Genomic DNA, 20,914 nt, shown 5'->3' with positions numbered 1-20,914 from the left:
ATCTGCCTGTGCACAGGTGCCAAGTGCATGTTCACACACACACACACACACACACACACACACACACACACACCTACACAATGAAATGCTATAGCAGATCTTCACGTTGTTGGCAGAAAAGCATTTAGGAGGAGAGTTTGTCTCTGCATTCATACCTGTAGACTGTGTAACTGTCAGTACCACTTGACAGCTGCGTCTACAGTGACTGCGCTTCTGGAAGCAATACCCTTAAGCTGAGCAAGCACAAATAATAGCTGGAGGCTAGGGAGATGACTCAGCAGTTAAGAGCACTGGCTGCTCTACCAGAAGACCTGGGGCCGATTCCCAGCACCCACATGGCAGCTCACAACTGTGTAATTCCAGTTCCCGGGGATCTGATACCCTCACACAGACATAAACGCAGGCAGGACACCGATATGCATAAAATAAAAATGAATAAAGTTGCTTAAGCATTCCTTCTAGTCTATACACTGGCCTAAATTATTAATTATTTAATGTTTAGTCCAAGTAATAGGCCAAAACCGGACAACTGATTTTTTTTTTTGGTGTGTATGGTGTGTGTGTGTAATGGAAGTGAATGGCAGTTGCTTCAAGAACCTAACAATGACCTCTATAAACTTTATTAGGCATTCATAAGTACATTCACATAAAAATGAAACTAACCATATAAAACTTTACTGAAACCAGAAAATACAGTATACAATATTTTAACATTTTATAAAATGCAAAATCCTTACCTTATAATATTTTGATCCAGATTCATTTTGAAACAATGTTAGACATTTACTGTCAAGTCTCCAATAATGTCTCTTTCTCTATTAAAAACAGAAGTTAGAAAATGTGGTTCAGAAATGATTCCCTCCAAAATACTTACACTTTTCCTTTACTATCCATTCTTCTATTTTGAGTAGTTTAAATAATGAGGTTTAAAATTTCAAAATATCAAAGGAAATCTATTGATATGTATCACTCCCACCGTGACTTATATCCCATTTCTTACTATTACCCAAGTGAAATATGTTTAGGTGGTCCTTTCATACAAATTTATGTACATACACAGAAATATCTCTGCAGCATTCATCCACATGCATAGATTTATGTAATTTTCTTCTATGATAAATTTGTGGATGTTGTCAAAAAATAAACACAGAGCTGCTCCTCAAACACAGACAGGCCAGGGGTTCTCAGGCCCCAACCAGCCCTGTTCATCCACTTCCTTCGTACCTACAGTAAGGGCTTTCTGGATGCAAAGCCCCACATCCATACTTCTGCAGTTCCCCTAGCTCCAGGAGATGACAGGCCTGCGTTGCACTAGAGCTAGAGAGGTTTTTGTCATGGACAGCCACATAATTGGTCAATGTGTTGAGAATAAAAGACTCAGTGCTCAGTCTTAAATAGGGCACTGATATTTATCCCATCACCACCAGGGCTCAGGCAACAACACACAGGAGGCCAAAGAGCCAGATGGGGAGGGTGCTGTGAAATGCCATCTTCAGGGAATGAACTCGTATACTCCTAAGTAGCTGTGGTTACCTGCGGGATCCATACATGATCAAGCCAGACAAAATCCTGGCATGGGTGGAGCAGATGATCTTTGGGTCTCACTCCTTACTGAGGAGTCATTAACAGTGGGCAATTGCTGGGTGAGGGAGAATCATTCTTTTTCTTTTTAAGATGTGGCCACTGGTAGGTTTTCATCCTCCACTGGGTGGCCAAATACCCAGGTATTTATCTGTACTACTCACTAACTTAGTGGCTGTCACACACACACACACACACACACACACACACACACACACACACACACACGACATGAAGTTGAAAAGGTGATGTGCTGGGGGGACAGGGAGAAAAGTGGGGTACATATGATATTTCACTGTATATATATAAAATTCTCAAAAATAGAGAAAAAAATTTCAAAGATATAATAAGGCTGTCTTGGTAGAGTTAAATAAGACTTGACCTAATTTATAGTCTTATCTACTAGGGTTATACAGTCACAGGGGTAACTACTTAGACAGGTGGTTCTCAACCTTCCTAACATGTGACCCTTTACTACAATTCCTCAAGCTGTGGTGACCCCCCCAATCATAAAATTATTTAGTTGGTACTTTATAACTACTGTTATGAGTCATAAAGTAAATGTTTCTGATGACCTCAGGTGACCCCTGCGAAGGCCGACCTCTAGAAGGGGATGTGATCCACAGGTTGAGAAGCATTGACTTAGACCCTTTCTAAACTTTTTGATCTCTGATGTAGCAAAAACCAAATGAATAAACAACCTATTATATCAGTGCAAGTTGAAGTTGATATTTTTATTATAAATAAAACCACACTTTATGTATAAGCGTTATTTTATTCCTTTTTCTGTGATCTCTCGTTTCATATCAGTTTACTTTTTTATTGTGCTGTGATCTTTTATTATAAATTTGTTGGCTTTTTCACAAATTCTTGATTAGTTCTTATTTAAAGCATGAGTTGAAATACTTTTTCCAGTTTGTCATTTGTCTGGTTTTTGAGTTTGCCAAACCCAGAATTTCTTCCATGAGATTGGTTCATGGCTCTCCCCTTTCCAACACGGAGTCTTTATAAAATAACTTTTCTAATGTTTCTAACAGTGGGAGCACTGCTTTAAACATTTAAAACCATTTAAATATTTTGATTCATTTAGTTTTGTTACATGTGAAGTGTCATTTATGTTATGGTCATATTTTCCCCCAAATGGCTAATTGGTTATCCTAATAGTATTTATTGAGTTATTCATCATGAGACACACCACTAAACTCTCAGATGTGTTTATGTTCCTGTTGAAAGGACATGGATTATAAATGAAAAAATATACAGCTGTAATCTATACTGCTATCACCATGTAAAACTTTACTGAAACCAGCTAAATATATTAAACACTTCATGTGTTTTAAAATATTTTTATTCTTGGAGCATTTTATAGATGTATACAATGTTATTTTGATAATTTTATCCCCATTCCTCCCCAGATCTCATACTAGCCCCCAAATTTTGTGTCCCTCTTTAAAGAATAACCCAGGGTCCAGTTGGTGCCGCCCACAAATTCCTGGGATGGGGCCATCTGAGTGTGGTTTGCCTGGCAGGAGCCTTATCCTTAGAGAAGATCAACGTTCCCTCCTCCAGAAGCCCTCAGCTAGGACCACAGCTTCTGAGCCCTTCCCACTGTCACGGTGATGCCACAGCTGCTGAGTTCATGACAAGAAGTCTTGTCATGTCCACAAACCAGTTTCCCTGTGGTCCTCCTCGACTCTGCCTCTCACAGTCTTTCTGCCCCTCTTTCACAATGGTCCCTGAGCCTTGCAGGAGAGGAGGTAAAATATGGCGGTGCTGTCTCATTTGGGGCTGAGTAACTCCATAGGAGTTACTCTCTGTGCTTTGACCAGATGTGAGTTTTTCTGTCAACTGCCGCCCTCTCCACAAAGGAACTCTTCTGAGGAGATGGAGATCTAAATACTGCCACAATCACATTATTCTAGAAAGGCTTACTAAAACATATTCAGCAAATTTTAATAGCTATTGATTTACTGATTGCTACTATATGCCAAATACTGCCCTAAGTTCTTCTCATATATATTAGCTCATTTGGATGTATGAGAAAGTTACTACCACTATGCAGACTGTATAGACAAAGAAAAGTCAGTAATTGTACCATGTCTACAGTTTTGCTAACAGAATTGTGACAGGCTAGATCTGAAGCCAGTGGTCTCAGCTACTCCACTCTGCTGAGTCTTCTTCTACTGTCCTACTGTAACTTTACACCATCTCCTCTTCCCTAAACTGATCCACGAGAATGGTCACATTTACACTCTTTATACACATTAAGACAATTGTTTCCTACCTTACTAAAAATGACTATTCATGTGCAATTTTAATTCTTTCCATCTTTAGCATAATCATATTTTGAGTCATTACTCTGGTGTTCCTTTTGAATCCTGACTGTCATTCTAGCATAGCTTTTACATACTGCTGTAGTGGATATCATGTCAGTACATATTTCATTCTTATCTTAACTTTCAAAGTGCATGCAGTAGAACCATCACCCAGCTTCCTAGCATATTCACACACATGTGGTACTGACCAGGTTGTCCCTGCTGGTGTAATGGACCATCCACCCTTCCTTCACCACTGTGCTGCTCCTCCTCTTTGTGTGCTTGATGGACTGTACCACCCTCATCAGTGGGATATTATTGCTTGTGGATGGACTAGAAAATATTTAAAATTTATGATCAATATTTTCAATATCTAGTTAAAAAATCATACCTCACCAAGTTTCTAAAACATAACTGAGCTAATATTTTTCCAAGTATTATAAGAAGACAATGATTTAAAAAGTAAACAAATGAGCTCTATTACACTAATACATAGTGAACTTATGAAGCTACTATAATACTGTAACTAATTATGTTTGTCATGATCTTTCTGGAAGGACAAGGCCACACGAGAGAGGATGGAGAGGGGACAGGGAGATGATGGATAGAGCAGAAGGAATCTTCCAGCCAGATGGTCTGGAGCCTGCGAGGTCATATGGGTTTGCTGTTGAGGGATTTTCTTGCCCTAGGCAGAAAAATAAATTCATAAGGCAAAACACGTTTACTCAACTTCACAAGGCTCAAATTTCAAAATCAGCTGATCATATTAGAGAAAAATACCATTAAGGGAAATTACTTATAGGTATTAAGAAAATTAAATAGTCTATACAGAGAAATCCTGTCTTGAAAAAACAAAAACAAAAACCCCAAAAAAAAAAAGAAAGAAAGAAAGAAAGAAAATTAAACAGTGTAATAAATAAAATCAGGTTATAACCAGCTGGAGAAAACATTCAGGTATATGTGTATGCAGGAATCAGAGGAATATATTCTTCACTGCTGGATTACCACCTGGTAACCTGTATGTGTGAAGAAACAGGCTGCTTCAATTGTTTAATATGGGCACCTTTAGGTAGTTGCTCTGTAGTGAGATATTTTATCCATACTTTCTTTAAACAAAGCCCTCTTCTTTTTAAAAAATTACTTTAAGAAATTAGAGTCTCTTGTCTTGCTTTCTTGAGTTGATAGCAAATGTAATAGAATTTATTTCAGAAATCCTGTGGTGTATGCAATAATTAACCATGATTTAATTAGATTTTAAATAACATTTAAGATTATATTTAAAGAAAGGCCACTTTTCCTAAATGGAGACCCTGGCCGGCCTTAGCCTTTGGCAGCAGCAGAATGTATTACCTGATTGTCTTAACAGTCTCCTCATCTCGCTCCACATCGAGATCAGTCGGGTCGAGGAAGAACATTTTGTCTTCAGGAGGGGATGGCTCCTCTGAGTCATCCAAGCCCCTACTGCTCTCACTGTTCACATCATTACTGTCAATATCCATTGGCATGTCTGTATCAGTTCCCAGACTGGAAGGTTCTAGGAAAGTTTTAAAAGAGTTGCAGCTTAACAGTAATAGAATATTAATTTATCTAAGCAGACTGGTCTTAAAATTAACTAGAAAAAAGTTTCAAAACTTGAGAAAAATATCCTTGAGATTCAAGATGAGGGAGTCTTTATTTTGTTTCTTACTTTTTTGTATGTGCTGGGGATCAAATCCAGGGCCTTGCAAATTCTAGGCAAGTGCTCTACCACTGAGAAAGTATATGTAAAAAAAATTAGATAAGGGAGTTGTATTCAGAATATTTAAAGAAATTCCACAATTCAATAATAAAAGACAAAACATTTACTGAAATACTGATGGGCTGTAAACTCATGCAGTGGCTTTGGAAGTCGGGTAGGTCTTCAAAATGGTAAGTATAGAGTTATCAAGTCAGCCAACCTTCTACTATACCAGGTATCTACCCAAGTGAAATGAAACCATATGTCCACAGAGAAGTAATATTAAAATGTGCATAGCAACATTATTCCTAACAACTCCAGAGGCAGGTACATCACAAAAATCTACTAGCTGGTGACTGCATAAATAAAATGCACTTATTTCTCTGAGAGCCATATCATTTGTCCATAAGGAGAACTAAATACTGGCAAAGGCTACAATCTGTATGAGCTCTGAAAATACTGTGTTAAGTAAAAGGAAACAGCCGCCAGCCTTCACGTTGATTGTACAACTGTATTTATGTTCAATGTCTAAAATAGACAGACATAAAAATAGAAAGTTGTCTACTGGTTGCCAGAGGCTAGTAAAGTGGGAATAGGATGGGAATATGAAGTATATGATTTTGGGGAGAATGAAAGTCCCTAACATTAGACAGAGCAATGGCCACATAACTTTGTGAATGTAAGTAGGTAAATTGTAAAACAAGCAAACTATATCTCAACAAAGATATACCATCAAGTTAAAATATACCATCAAGTTATTATGACCTCTATAAATGAAGAAAGGCTTAGTATATCAAATTATCACAAAAATAAAGCATGTGAAGAAGGCAATGTGGTGGGGGTGGAGTGGGTACATAAATAACCAGCAAACACTTGGAAGGAATCCAAACTCATAAGTAACCAGAAAACTGTACATTAAAATGAATATATAGTACCTCATATCCATTTATTGAAAGGCAGGAAAGCGCAAAAATACAAATGTGCAAACTATAAAGCTAGAGGAGACCTTAGGCATATGGAAAAACTGATCATACTCTACCGATAATGTTAACTATCTTTTATCCAAAATCTGTCTATTAATCTCCCTTCTGAGCTAATGGTATTCAGAACTGGGACCTCTGGAAGCGATCGGGCTCTGAAGGCTCTGCTCCTTACGATTTGTATTATTCCCCCAGAGAACATATTCACACATTTTAGCATGCCCCCATGCACCTACGTGGGGTCTTCTGACTGTCACTAGACTCAGAGGCTGCTGGCATCCGGGACTTCTCAGCCTTCAGAACCATGGGGAAACTTCTGTTGTTTATAAACTGCCCCAGCTACGGTACTTAACATCAGTCTAAACAGACCCATGACAGCCAACAACCGTGAAAAACAGACAGAAAATGGTAATTAAATTCTCAAGGAGTTAAATTTTCAATCATTATCCTATTCCTAAAAAACTACTTGCATTTACTTTTATCGGTCATATAAACTGTTAAAGGAAAACTATGCTGGAAGCTTATAGCATGTGCTATTTACTCTTTCCTTCCAAAAATAAGTCATAACTTCACTAGCAATATTATCTTTAGGAAGAGAGTGATAGATTATTTGAGAGAAAAAGATGGACTAATGAGCCAGACACGGGTTCAAATTCTAGCTCGGTGACTTCTTGGCCCTAATTCTCAGGCAAATTATTTAATGTATTTGTATCTTATATATTTATCAGAATCACTTCAGAGTGTTAGTCTTACATTTAAAAGTCAATAAATAAAGCATAAAGATGACAGCCAGACTTTAGAAGTAACCTGGAAGTCTATGATATGCAGCACCACTGCATCCTGGAGGCCAGAGTAGCAAGAAGGTTAAAGGAAACATGGAAGGCGTTAACTACTCATGTGTTATGTCACCGATCCCTGTATTCTGCTTAGTTATTGTCAGAAGACAATCTTAAAGCCAGTAAATAAAATATGCAAACTACCTTACCAGAGTTATGACCTTTTCTGATCTTTTATAAAAGTTAAAAATATACAAATGATTTTACCTCCATTGAAGGTGACCTCGCCAAGGCAGTCTCTTGGTACTTTAGATGCGCAGCGTTTATGGCAGTTGAATTTGCAATCTAAAATAGAAATATTCAGCTTATAATTTAAACAGGTAAAATCAGATATGATTACACTTCCTTTAAATCACTCAAAAACAGTGTTTTGCTCTAAGAACTCAAGTCTTAGGCAATGGCCTTGTTTCAACTTCTGATGGCACTTCCTAGTCTCCCAACCTTTCAGTCACTTCATCCATTCAGGGATAGATAGGCTTCTTTGTCTGTGTAGCGAAGCTAATGCCGTTTGTATGACACACAGATGCTGCTAGTGCGTGTCTCCTCCTCTCACTTCATACATAATCTAATGTGCACAGACTTCTACTTACCAATATGTGGTCTTATACTTAATTAATTTAAATGAGAAATAGTACCATGATTCCTCATATAGTTGTTCTGACTGTTTCTTTTTAAAAGTATAGAACAATGAAGATAAACTTTGGCACTTTGTGTGTGTGTGTATACACACATAGATAAACATGTATACGTATGTGGATATACATGTATATATATATATTTTCCCCTTTTCTTTTTTAACCTAACTACAAGAACAACTTTTATAGTAAAATGCTACTAGCTATTAGCATTTACTTAGATATTTTAAACTTGTATTTCCTATAAAAGACACACATGAATTCTACCAGGAGCATAAGCAATCCTACCTTTACACTGCATTCCTTGGCGAAAGAGGCCTTTCAGCAGCCGCTTGCAGTACTGGCATATTGTTGGACGGCCGTAAGAGTGGACAGCAAACGTGTGTGGAACTTTGACCCTGCACATTACCATCTTTTCCATCCAGATTGGACGACCACTCCAGGACGGGATTCTCTTACTGGGCTCTTGGTGAGTATGTGACTAAAACAAGTAATTTCTGTCAGTATAGGTTAATCTTAAAAACAAAGTATTGGGAGCAAAACTTAAGCACCAGTTATTTATCTCGAATGCTAAAGTCAACATTTAAACTGTGGACCTAAGCATCTTCCTTTGGACTTAATTTACCAACATTTGTGTGAGGGAAGTACAGACTTTTGAGGAATTTGAGTAATTCCTAACACAAGTATGAAGAAAGGAGAATCATTTCAGAGAGTAGGGAAACCATTAACAGATCTCAGTTTTTTAACACCTTTGAAAAGGGTAATAGCAGTACATCTACATAGTAGAATACCACTCAGCTATTAAAAACAAGGACATCATGAATTTCACAGGCAAATTATGGAACTAGAAAATATCATTTTGAGTGAGGTAATCCAGATCCAAAAGGACATGCACTGTATGTACTCACTGATAAGAAGATATTAACCATAAAGTACAGGATAATCAGCTATAATCAATAGACCCAAAGAAGCCAAATAACACGGATGGCCCAAGGGAGGATGGCTGAATCGTTCTCAGAAGGGGAAACAAAATAGATTTTAGAGGGAACTGGGTGGAAGAGGGGATGGAGAGGGGAGTGAGGCAGGGGGGCATCATATGTTGGGAGAGCAGGGGAGAGACAAGAGAGATTGGTGGCAGTACGGGGAGAGCAATCTCTAGGATGTGTCAGAGACCTGAGATGGGAAGAGGTCCAGAGGGCCTATGGGGTGACTCTAGCTGAGGCTCCTAGCAGTGGGGCATATGGATCCTGAAGTGGCCACTTCCTGTAGCTAGGTAGGACTCCCAGTGGAAGGAAAAGGACAGCAATCCATTACAAAACCTTCAAAATGTGCACTGCCTACAAGATATGTAGGGAGAGAAAGAGAGTGCAGAGACTGAGAGAATGACCAACCAATGACTGCCCCAAATTGAGACCCATCTGTGGGCAAAAAACAATCCCTGACAATATTATTAACAATATTATGCCTGCAGGCAACCTAGCATAACTGTCCTCTGAGAGGCCCCACCCAGCAGTCAATGAAGAGACTCACACCTAACATTAGATGGAGCTTGGGGGAATCTTACGGAAGGGTTGGGAGAAAGATTGAGGGACCAGAAGAGGATAGGGACTCCATATTAAGATCAACAGAGTCAACTAATCTCGACCCTTGAGGGCTTCTAGGATATGAATCACCAACTAAAGAGCAAGCACAGGCTGGACCTATGCCCCCTGAACGTATGTAGAAGATGAGCAGCTTGGTCTTCATGCGGATCTCCCAACAACTGGAGCAGGGGTTGTCCCTAAGTCTGCTGCCTGTGGATCCCACACCCCTAAATAGGCAGCCTTGTCAGTGATAGGGGGCTGGTGGTATTTGACACCCAGAGGAGGGCTTCTTCTTCTCAAAGGAGAAGGGGAAGGGGCATCAGGGGAGGAGTTTTGTGATGGGGTCCTGGGAAGAGAGGAAGGGCTGATATTGGGTTGAAAATGAATAAATAAATTTAATAATAATTTTGTGGCAATGCAGGCCCCAGACTACTGCTTAGAATTACTCATTTGACTTAATAGTGGGCAATTCACATGGTAGTTTAGCCATTTGGCTTCTTTCTCTACATTTTCAAAGAGATATTTTCCCCTCTAAGTGAAGCTAAAAAATTAAATAAAGAACAATTAAAAATATTTGTGTACCTTAAGAGGTAAGTGGATTTTTGTAACTACAGCTCTCTCTAAACAAAGGGAATAATCAAACTAAATTATAGGCCAGTTCAGCGCAGCTCATTCTATTCACTGGATATACACCCAGTGATTACTATATGCTAAGTGCTCTATTATATATCTGGAAGACGATCTAAACATAGTGTGTTTTGAGGCACAAAGGTTGGACACCTCCCCAGATGACTGAAGGGATTATACTCCAGTCCTTGTCTTCACTGTTGGAGGTGGCACCCCGAGTTTGTTCTCAATGTGTCAGTCTACTCTGCATTTCCTGCTCCTCCATTTACTATTATTTGGTCTGTCTCAAGTTCAAATTATACAAGGCACAGTAAAACTGATTTACTTGTGTCATTCAATGGAGAGGATACCCCTGTAAGGAAGGTTTTTATTTACCAGTAGCTGGTTAGTACCTTTGTTCATGTCCTGCTGGTATCAGGGCATTAGGGACATAGTATAGAGCATGTGTACTAGGTACAATTGTTGGTCTGTGGTGGTAGCAGTTACGGAGTTATTTAAATCCATCCACATCTAAATATGAAAGTGGACTCAGATTAAAGTGAGTGGCTAGGTTTTCTACACCAAGTCCCTGAAATTAACATTTTTTTCCTACCTCCATGTGCCCTGACCCATCCATCAATCAGTATGACCCCTCAGTCACAGTGACTGCCTGTCAGTGATGTTGGCAGGAGAGGTATGGCAGACTCAATGAGTAGCAGAAGGGAGGATGTCAGTAGATTCAGCCAGAGAACTTGGTTAAAATAGGGCCACTGACATCAACACAACAAGAACTGAGTGAAAATTCTGGCCTTGTTTTAAAGTCCTCTATTTGCAAATCAGCACTAGCTTAATTGTTTTTCCATATAATGTGTGGCCAGAAATTTTCTAAAAGTAACTTATTTCCAATTAGCTTAGTTGTAAGCTAATTAACTCCTCACAAAACTTTGCAACATCATTGCCAATTATCAGACACACACACACATACACTCTTTCTGAAGGAAATAAAAGCATTAAAAAACCATCAACTCTGCACATTTAATCAGAACTGGAGAATCTGTGAGACAAGTCCCTCCACTTTTGTGTACTGGCTCAGACCTGACGCTTTTTTTCTAGTGTCATTCTGTCCTGTTATGGTCCCTCAGAAATATACTGAGAGGAATACTCAACCAGTCCACCTTCAAATAGTCAGTACTAAGTTGTGGATCTTTAAATCTTATTGCTTTCATTCTAACCAAATTCAATAAAAATTCTGTTCTTTTTCTTCTTTACACTGTCTTTTATGATCATGATAGAGATAGCTTTGTACGCATAGACACAGGCAATCTCAGAGTTATGTTAATAGGTTTTGCTCCCAATATAACTGTTTCTAAGCTTATTTCCTTATTCAGTGAGGCTTTTTATCTTGGCATGCATGCATTCATCTGTCTGTCTGTCTGTCTACCTCTGTCTGCCTGTCCACCCATTTTTGGAAGCTTATTCCTCATTTCCCCTAAGAAAACTGGGATGATAGTGTGCCTCTGATGATTGTAATATAGGCCTCTGAGAAACAATCTGCACACGAGGAGGCTGAAGAGCCTCTTCACTACCCCTTGGCTCAGCTTCAGGGTTCCTTGCACCTTTTAACTGCTCTCTCTTACCCTCCATCAACAGAGGTTGGTCTTTTTCTACTGGAGAAACTTCATGCAGGATACACACGTGGGGAAGGAAGAAGGAGTACATACTTGCTCATGAGCCAGATCAGCTAGATCAACACTGGTGATAAACAAGGTGACAAATAGAGCCAGGTCATCCTCATACTCAGAATGGTAATTCTATTTTTTAGTATACTAAGTATCATAAATACTCTAGTGATGATTTAAAGTATTCAAATAGGTTACATGCAAATATCCTGCCAATTTCTATAAAGGAGTTGAACTGTAATGGATTTCACTATCTGCTGAAGGTCTTAGAACCAATACCCTGTGAATACTACAGGATGCAGCACTTTCCCCTTTCCTCTGCCTTTCTGCCTTCCCCAAGCCAGTAACAATCAACTGTGGGTAGCTGCCAACAGAGCATCATTTGTGGGGCTCTTAAAGCAATATACTTCTTATTCCCTGATAGGTTCCCTCTGTGGTTCAGTGGTGTGGTTCACACCAATGTTCTACTACCAATCTTCTCCCAAGGGCTTCCCTATGTCTGTCTATACACAGCTTCTCCTTCTCAGCCTCTATACACACATTCCTTTTTTACTCTCTCCCTTGGATGTTTGCTGTGTTAAGCAGGGTCTCACTGGCCTAGAACTCATGATCCTTGCTTGAATACTGGCATTGCCTTTCTTTTTCTACTTCAAAAATCTCTTTCAGTGGCTAAGTGGTATACAAACAGGAGAATTTTTAGAAGAGGATTACATAAATTTTTACTTGGATATCTCAATTTGTAAAGATTTTATTAAATAGACAACAGCTCAAAGCTTTGCACTGTACTAATGTATAGAAGTCCTGATAGCAGTAATATATGAAAGATAGAGGTTTTAAAACCAACTAATGGCAAGATCACAATTTACAGATATAAGCCATTTCAAGAACTACTAAGCACATAAATCTTCAATAAAGTACTGCATTTATCACTGGAAAGAATAATACACTTGGGGAAAAATAACTAATTTAAAAATAATAAGTTCTGAATTTAATTTGAGTGTTTCTTATTAATCTGCCCTATAACTCTGGAAAGCCATTTAACCCCTGTCTCCAGAGTCATGTAAATAACAGGTTTAGTGATCTGCCTGATTCTCATTCTGAGAACCAGCATGATCATTCACTCACTTATATCAACTAAGTACCAAGTACTATGCTAAGTAAAGTGAGTCACAGACTGAATTTTACAGAGAATTTCTCTACGTTCATAAACCTTTTTATACTGTCTTTTATGATCATGATAGAAATAGCCTTATACATGCAGACAAGGGCAATCTCAGAGTTAAATTTATGGGTTTGCTTCCAATATTCCTGTTTTCAAGCTTAATTCCTTACTCAGTAGAGCTTTATATCTTGGTTTTTATTTATCTATTTATTTATTTTTAGAAATTTATTCTTCATTTCCTATAATCTAGTACACAAACACTAGGTAGAATGTTAGACTCACAAACAAGGTTTCAAAAGTGTGATGGCATTCAAAAAAATAGGCTACACTGTAGGTCTAGGTAAGTGCTACCTCAGACTCAGAACTCTGGAGGTGGACCCCAGCAAAGCATGTTTTATGAACTCGGTAAAAGTTTAAGAGGCATTCAAGCACTGGCTTCAAGCACTTTCCAGCGGCGAACTGTGGCCTGTGTGCCACAGACCTTCAATGATGAGAAATACTGAGAGGGAAAGACATGCTGTGAATGTGGATGGCGCCACTGAACAGGCTATAAGTGCCAATGCAACGAAGAACAGAAGGGTGCCCATTTCGCATACTGTGCTAATCTTGGACAGACTGGTACCAGCAACTCTCCAGTGCACTTCCAGTCAGCGGTCCCTCATATTCTGAGGCTTCAAGTTTCTAAGTAGCTATTAGTTTTTCCTGCTTTGCAGTCTATAGATGATCTTTTTGGGACTACTGAGAATCTGATCATATAAGCCAATATAATAAATTCTGTCATTTAAAACACACATACACACATATGCACACACACATACACACATACGCGCACACACACACATACACACATACGCACACATACACACACATACATACACACACACACATACACACATACACACATACGCACACAGACACATACACACATACGCGTACACACACACACACACATACACACACACACATACGCACACACACACATACACACATACGCGCACACACACATACACACATACGCGCACACACACATACACACATACGCACACATACGCACACATACATACACACACACACATACACACATATGCGCACACACACACGTACACACATACGCGCACACACACACACACACATACGCGCACACACACATACACACATACGCGTACATACACACACACACACACACACACACACACACACACACACAGTATAGGTTTTGCTCCTCTGGAGATCTCTAACATAGTTCTCTAATGCAGAGAAACATAATTGGAGTTGTGTGTTAGAAAACTTGGCTTTATGATTACATGTAAGATTAGGTGAAGTCTGGATGCTGGGTGCCAGGATAATGAAAGGAGGCTCACACAGTGATCAATACAATAATGCAATCCCAAGGGGCACACAATACAATCTACTGCTATTGGTAAGCCTTGTCATCATGATTACATTTAACGTGCCTTAAGTGTAGAAACAGTACTGTACTCCGGTATCGCCTGTCCCAGAGTACCTTGTAAAAGCACTAGGAATAACTAGTAAAATGCCTTCTACGACCGAGAATACACATACCTCTTCACTGAGAAGGGGCACACATTCAGGCTGCAGGGGTCTTGGAACTGAGAGACCAGGTCCTGGCAGAGATACATTTGACAGACGTCTCTTTCTTACTCCACTGCAGTTATTTGGAATCTTGAAGGCACATCGTTTATGATAATTTAATCCACAGCCTAAATTTATTTTAAGAGTAAAATATAAAAGTTTTGAATCTAACTATTTGAAATGTGACACATAAAACCCAGTACTTCTTTATTTTTACCAGCAACAATACTAACCTTAATTAAGAACTAAGATAACAGATGATGTGGAGCATAAAAAATTCAAGAACAGGAAAAGTGCATACAAAAGTTTTATTTAGAAAAGTTAATTTATTTAGAGTATTGAATCTTAACTTATGATAGCTAGTATAACCACCTGGAAACTGATCAGAAACATAAATTACTAGACTCATCCCTAAATCTACAGACTCAGAACTCTGGAGGTGGAGCCCAGCAAAGTATGTTTTATGAACTTGGCAAAAGTTTAAGAGCCACTACTGGCTTCAAGCACTTTCCAGTGGCAAACTGTGGCCTGTGTGCCACAGACCTTCTTCAATGATGAGAAAATTATATGAAACTCAAATTTCAATGTTCATAAATATAAAATAATAACAAATAATAATTTAGAGTATTAGTATTATGTAATTATAATACACATAATTATATAACACAAAAGTTGGATATGTGTCATGTATGTGCAGGTATTTCTATATGAATATGGAGACTAGAGATGAGCCTCAACTCTTATTACTTAGGAGACACCCATCTTGTTTTGGGGATAGGCTCTCACTGGGGCCTGGAATTGTAAGAAAACCCTAGGGATTCCCTTGTCTCCTAACTTCCCAAATACACGTCACCACACCCAACTTTCTACAAGGGTCCTGGGAACTTAACTGTAGTTCTCATGCTTGTGTGGCAAGCACTTTACCAACTAAGACATCTCCCTTACTTTATAAATATGTCTTACTGCAACACCAGCTGCTGTTTATTTATATATTATCTACAGTTAATTGTTGGGTTTTTAACATTTTTAAAATTTTTCTGTATATGAATGTTTTGTCTTTATGTATGTATATGTAGCACATTCATGCCTGGTGCCCTTGGGCATGAGAGTCTCAGGAATTAAGAGTTACACACAGCAGGTCCTCTGAAAGAGCAGTGTTCTCAGCTGATGAGCCACCTCTCTGGTTCCTATGGTTAGTTCTATCCTACAACAGCAGAGTTAGACACAATAGAAGCCATAGCCTAAAGCCTTAATATAGGATTTTCCTGCTGGTACTTTACAAAAAAGTTGACTGACCCTCCACTGCTTCTTAATTAGACTGATGTTTGATGAATTGCTATGCCCTAGCATATTCTAACTTAAAGCAACTTGCCAAATTTACCACTGTACAGAAGAAACTAAAAATACATTAAAACTCTATAATAATAAGTGGCTAATAGTTATTAAGCCAGTGTTTTGTGTCAAATATTTTATTCGCATTACCTTATTTAACCATTTATGAACTGGTAGAGCAGAGAGTACTTTTCACAGAGAAAGCAGTCTCCAGAGAGGCCGATCAAGTTGCCTATGCAAAAGAACCAGTAGGTGGAGGCAAAGGGAAGACCAGAGTCCTCATCTCTGCAATTCTAAATCCTTTTCCCTGACACCAATTATGATTTTTGCCTTTCATTGATAATTCAAAAATGCAAATGTAAAATCTTCTTTCAACTTAATATACAAATTTAAAAGCACTTGCCTTCACATTTTAATCCTTGACGTACCAGTCCCCAGAGCATTTCACCACAGTAATCACAGAAAGTAGGTGCTTTGTAAGAGTGTACATAGAGAGCGTGAGGGCGGATCTGGAAGTCTTCTACTGTGGCCAAAGCTTTAAAAAAAAAAAAAGTAAAAACAAAAGTATTAAACTATACTTAATAATTGCAAATTAGTTAGGGATGTCACCATATCCATTTATATGAAAATATAAGCTAACCTCTCTGAAAGTTTCATCTGACTACAAAATAAATTAATTTTAGCATTTAAAACTGTGATCTAAAATGTTGAATTAAAAAAATCATTTATTTATTGTGTGTCACATGTTTAGGGAGGAGCAAGTGCCCTGGCAAGTATAGAGATCAGAGGTCAACCTGTAGGCATGAGTTCTTTCCTCCTACCAAGTGAGTCCCAGGGATTAAAATCAGAGGCCTTTATCTGCTGAGCCATCCTTCTGGTCCAATACTGTGATTTTTAAAAAACAGTTCTTTTAGAAGTCCAGCAGCTTTAAATGAGTTATGTTCTGAATAAGCCAAGTTGGACATCTGCAGGCTAGGAATTCCAAAAGTACTGTCTCATAACAAGATGGCAAATAGCTATTACATCTTCTTTAACCTCTTAAAAACTGTTTAGCTTAGGATACACTAAGCAAGGAAACACTGAAGTAAAATGTAAAAATAAAAGTGCTATGGCACTTAACTTCATTGTTACAGTGTTTCTGTAAAACTAGACATGGAGTCCACAGATGCCCAGGGCTCCTTTTTTCTCCATGAGCAATGGAGCAGTAGATCAAACCCTGCTCTCTCACTTCACTCGAAAGCCACTAGTTATGTGCCTGAAAGAATGAATGTGATCATGACCATAGAGGAGACCAGCACATAAATCTCCTGTGAGTGAAGAGGGAAGACAGGGGGCTATGGTGTAGGCTGATCAATGCTGCGGGGCCAGGGAAGATGGGAGAATCAGAAACACAGATGAGAGCTGTTAGGACAGTAACAGCCACATGGCCAGAGAGGATGTCAAGAATAGGCTAAAAGATGGCTGCAGGAGAGTAAAGCGGCCAGGCTGCGGGCGTCTGCTGACCACCTGCTTTCTCTGCCCCTCATACTACTCACTGACCGTCCTGTCCACTTGATATTGGGTAAGTGGGAATGGTGGGAACTAGGAAACAGGAATGGCAAGAAGGGGCAAGGCGAGACTAAAAACGGGAAATGTCCACTGGGAACAGGAAGGGAAGAGATGATTTTTAAGTAACATGTTACCAGCTACCATTTTCTCTTCCAAGTTTTTAATATTTCCTCTCTTTATCTAGATTCTCTTTTTGGAACCTCAGTCTACTTTTCCATGCTTTTAACAGAAATGGGAAAAGAAATAACTGCAATCTTCCTTTATGTTTTTGACTTGTAGAAAAAGAACTTTTCAGTTTAACTAGCAATCTCTTAGCTTCAAAACACTTAAGTAATTGAGTTTGATGCTATAACTTTCCTGAAAGGTGAAAAGCATGCAGAAACCATGACTCCACAGAAGCAAGCAATTACACAGTGCCAAAGCCACGTGCAGCAGAACACTATGGGAGAAGAGAAAGGGGGAAGGGACCATTTGCTCACCTGACAGGACAACTTCTACCAGATCCCCTTCATGTATTTCATCGGCTGAGGTAATCAGCTGCAAAATGTTTTCTGAGTTCATGTTGTGGCGAAAGAGAAGAATTTTATCATACATGCCAAAGAATCCACACTCTGGAAACTGAAGAAAAACAGCCCTGCATCAATATTCCATAGTTTCCTGCTGTTACAAATATTCTATAAAAGAATTTTGAAGTGTGCTGGCATAGCGCTAGTTACTAACAACTCCTTTAATATTTAAAAGTTGAACCTTGTACTCAAACATCCTGGTTAATTTTAAAGCTCAAAACCAGAAAAGTAAATTTGCAAATAAATAATCATTACCTTAAAACACATGTGTCTTACAAATTTCAGAGTTCTAATTGCTATAAGAGAACATCATCTTCTACGGGTTCTGTTTTTATCCTCACAGGCAAGCAGTTGTTTCCATTCATTAGAGCTACACTGCTCAATACATGATGGCTGCTGTTATTCTTTGGATGCGATGTGTAAGATGTCCATGTGTTAATGTCCTAGGCGGTTCTGGAGCCCTTATGTGCCATGAGTATGTGGGGTCTGGGGACAGGGGAAGTCGTAAAGGAGGCTATGCACCTCTGGTGTCTTCTGGACTCTTTCCTACTCTCTGACGGAGGATGGACAGTTTTGCTCCTGCTATGGTGTGTTGTCCAATGCAATGGAGTCAACCAATTGTGGGCTGGAGCCTCTAACACTGAGCCAAATATTGTTCTCTATAAAACTGGTTGTCTTAAATATCTGCTGTGGCATAGATGTTCACCATAGTTATTTGAATCTGAAACAATTAAAATTAAATAAAATTTAAAACTTTATTTCCTTAGTCACACTAGCCACATGGCAAGTACCTGACTGCCACTGTAGCTGCAGCTACTATACTGAACAGCACAGAAATAGCCACCTGTGTCATCTCAGGGCTAGCTGAAGACCAAATACCAGTAGTCACAGAGTACTACCTTCAATTCAAGCACACATCTAGTTACAAATGCAGGGCTCAACAGTGCTGTAAACAGAGGCTTGAGGGTTTCTCCACATATGCATGCCCTAAATGGACTATTCTAATGCGTCTACATTTATAGTACTTAGGACATTCATATGTGGAACAAAATGTCAAGATGTCCAATATTTTGAAGGAAGTAGCTTAGAGTTAAAAGCTTTTGTTTCTTTAAGAAAGGGTCTCACAAAAAAGATATTGTAGGTATTGAAGGGGGGTCTCTGGGAGGAGTTGGGGTACAAAAGGGAAACAAGAATGGGATTTAATTCTATTTACTTAAAATATGTTTTTAAAACTGCATGGTATTGGGGCTGGAGAGATGGCTCTTCTGAAGGTCCTGAGTTCAAGTGCCAGAAACCACATGGTAGCTCACAACCATCCATAATGAGAGCTGATGCCCTCTTCTGAGGTGTCTGAAGACAGCTACAGTGTACTTACATATAATAAATAAATCTTAAAAAAAAGAAAGTTTAAAAAAAAAAAAAACAAAACTGCATGGTATTGGTACAGTGACAGGCAAGTAGATCAATGGAACAGAATTGAAGACCCAGAATTGAACCCACACAACTATGGTCACTTGATCTTTGACAAAGGAGCTAAAACCATCCAGTGGAAAAAAAGACAGCCTTTTCAACAGATGGTGCTGGCTTAACTGGCGGTCAGCATGTAGAAGAAGGCAAATTGATCCATTCTTATCTCCTTGTACAAAGCTTAAGCCCAAGTAGATCAAGGACCTCCACATAAAACCAGATATACTCAAACTAATAGAAAAGAGAGTAGGAAAGAGCCTCAAGCACATAGGCATAGGGGAAAATTTCCTGAACACAACACCAATAGCTTATGCTCTAAGATCAAGAATTGACAAATGGGACCTCATGAAGTTGCAAAACTTCTGTAAGGCAAAAGACACTGTCAATAGGACAAAACAGCAACCAACAGATTGGGAAAAGATCTTTACCAACCCTATATCTGATAGAGGGCTAATATCCAATGTATACAAAGAACTGAAGAAGTTTAGACTCCAGAGAAACAAATAACCCGATTAAAAAATGGGGTACAGAGCTAAACAAAGAATTCTCAACTGATGAACACCAAATGGCTGAGAAGCACCTAAAGAAATGTTCAACATCCTTAGTCATCAGGGAAATGCAAATCAAAACAACTCTGAGATTCCACCTCACACCAGTCAGAATGGCTAGGATAAAAGACTCAGGTGATAGCAGATGCTGGAGAGGTTGTGGAGAAAGAGGAATACTCTTTCATTGCTGGTAGGATTGTAAGCTGGTACAACCACTCTGGAAATCAGTATGGTGGTTCCTCTGGAAATTGGACATAGTTCTACCAGAGGACCCAGCTATACCACTCCTGAGCATATACCCAGAAGAAGCTCCAACATGTAATAAGGACACATGCTCCACTATGTTCATAGCAGCCTTATTTATAATAGCCAGAAACTGGAAACAAGCCAGATGTCCCTCAGCAGAGGAATGGATACAGAAAATGTGGTACATCTATACAATGGACTACTATTCAGCTATTAAAAACAATGAATTTATGAAATTCTTAGGGAAATGGATGGATCTGGAAAATAGCATCCTGAATGAGGTAACCCAATCACAAAAGAACACACATGGTATGCACTCTCTGATAAGTGGTTATTAGCACAGAAGTTCGGAATACAGGAAGAACAACCACAAACCACAAGAAACTTAAGAAGAAGGAAGACCAAAATGTGGACATTTCATTCCTTCTTAAAAGGGGGGACAAAATACCCACAGGAGTTGCAGAGCCTAACTATGGAGCAGAGACTGAAGGAAGGACAATCCAGCCTGATATAGCTGTCT

At 38.9% G+C, this 20,914-nt stretch overlaps 1 protein-coding gene across 2 annotated transcripts in view; it reads right to left on the bottom strand.

Annotated features, from left to right (window-relative positions):
• Prkd3 (protein kinase D3) overlaps window positions 1-20,914 on the bottom strand; it is an 86,116-nt gene that overhangs the window by 27,527 nt on the left and 37,675 nt on the right. For both annotated transcript variants that reach the window (XM_031357504.1, XM_031357505.1), the window contains exons 3-10: window positions 18,047-18,185; window positions 16,423-16,554; window positions 14,658-14,815; window positions 8,353-8,545; window positions 7,637-7,714; window positions 5,247-5,430; window positions 4,106-4,229; window positions 738-815 (exon numbers count right to left, since the gene is read on the bottom strand). In XM_031357504.1, coding sequence (XP_031213364.1) covers window positions 738-815; window positions 4,106-4,229; window positions 5,247-5,430; window positions 7,637-7,714; window positions 8,353-8,545; window positions 14,658-14,815; window positions 16,423-16,554; window positions 18,047-18,185 — 1,086 coding nt within the window. The remainder of the gene's footprint in view (window positions 1-737; window positions 816-4,105; window positions 4,230-5,246; window positions 5,431-7,636; window positions 7,715-8,352; window positions 8,546-14,657; window positions 14,816-16,422; window positions 16,555-18,046; window positions 18,186-20,914) is intronic.

Source organism: Mastomys coucha, unplaced genomic scaffold, assembly GCF_008632895.1.
Source record: "Mastomys coucha isolate ucsf_1 unplaced genomic scaffold, UCSF_Mcou_1 pScaffold6, whole genome shotgun sequence".
In the NCBI taxonomy this organism is placed as follows: Eukaryota; Metazoa; Chordata; class Mammalia; order Rodentia; family Muridae; genus Mastomys; species Mastomys coucha.
The sequence above is the reverse complement of the archived record's forward strand: the minus strand, read 5'-3'. Positions and strand labels throughout refer to the sequence as shown.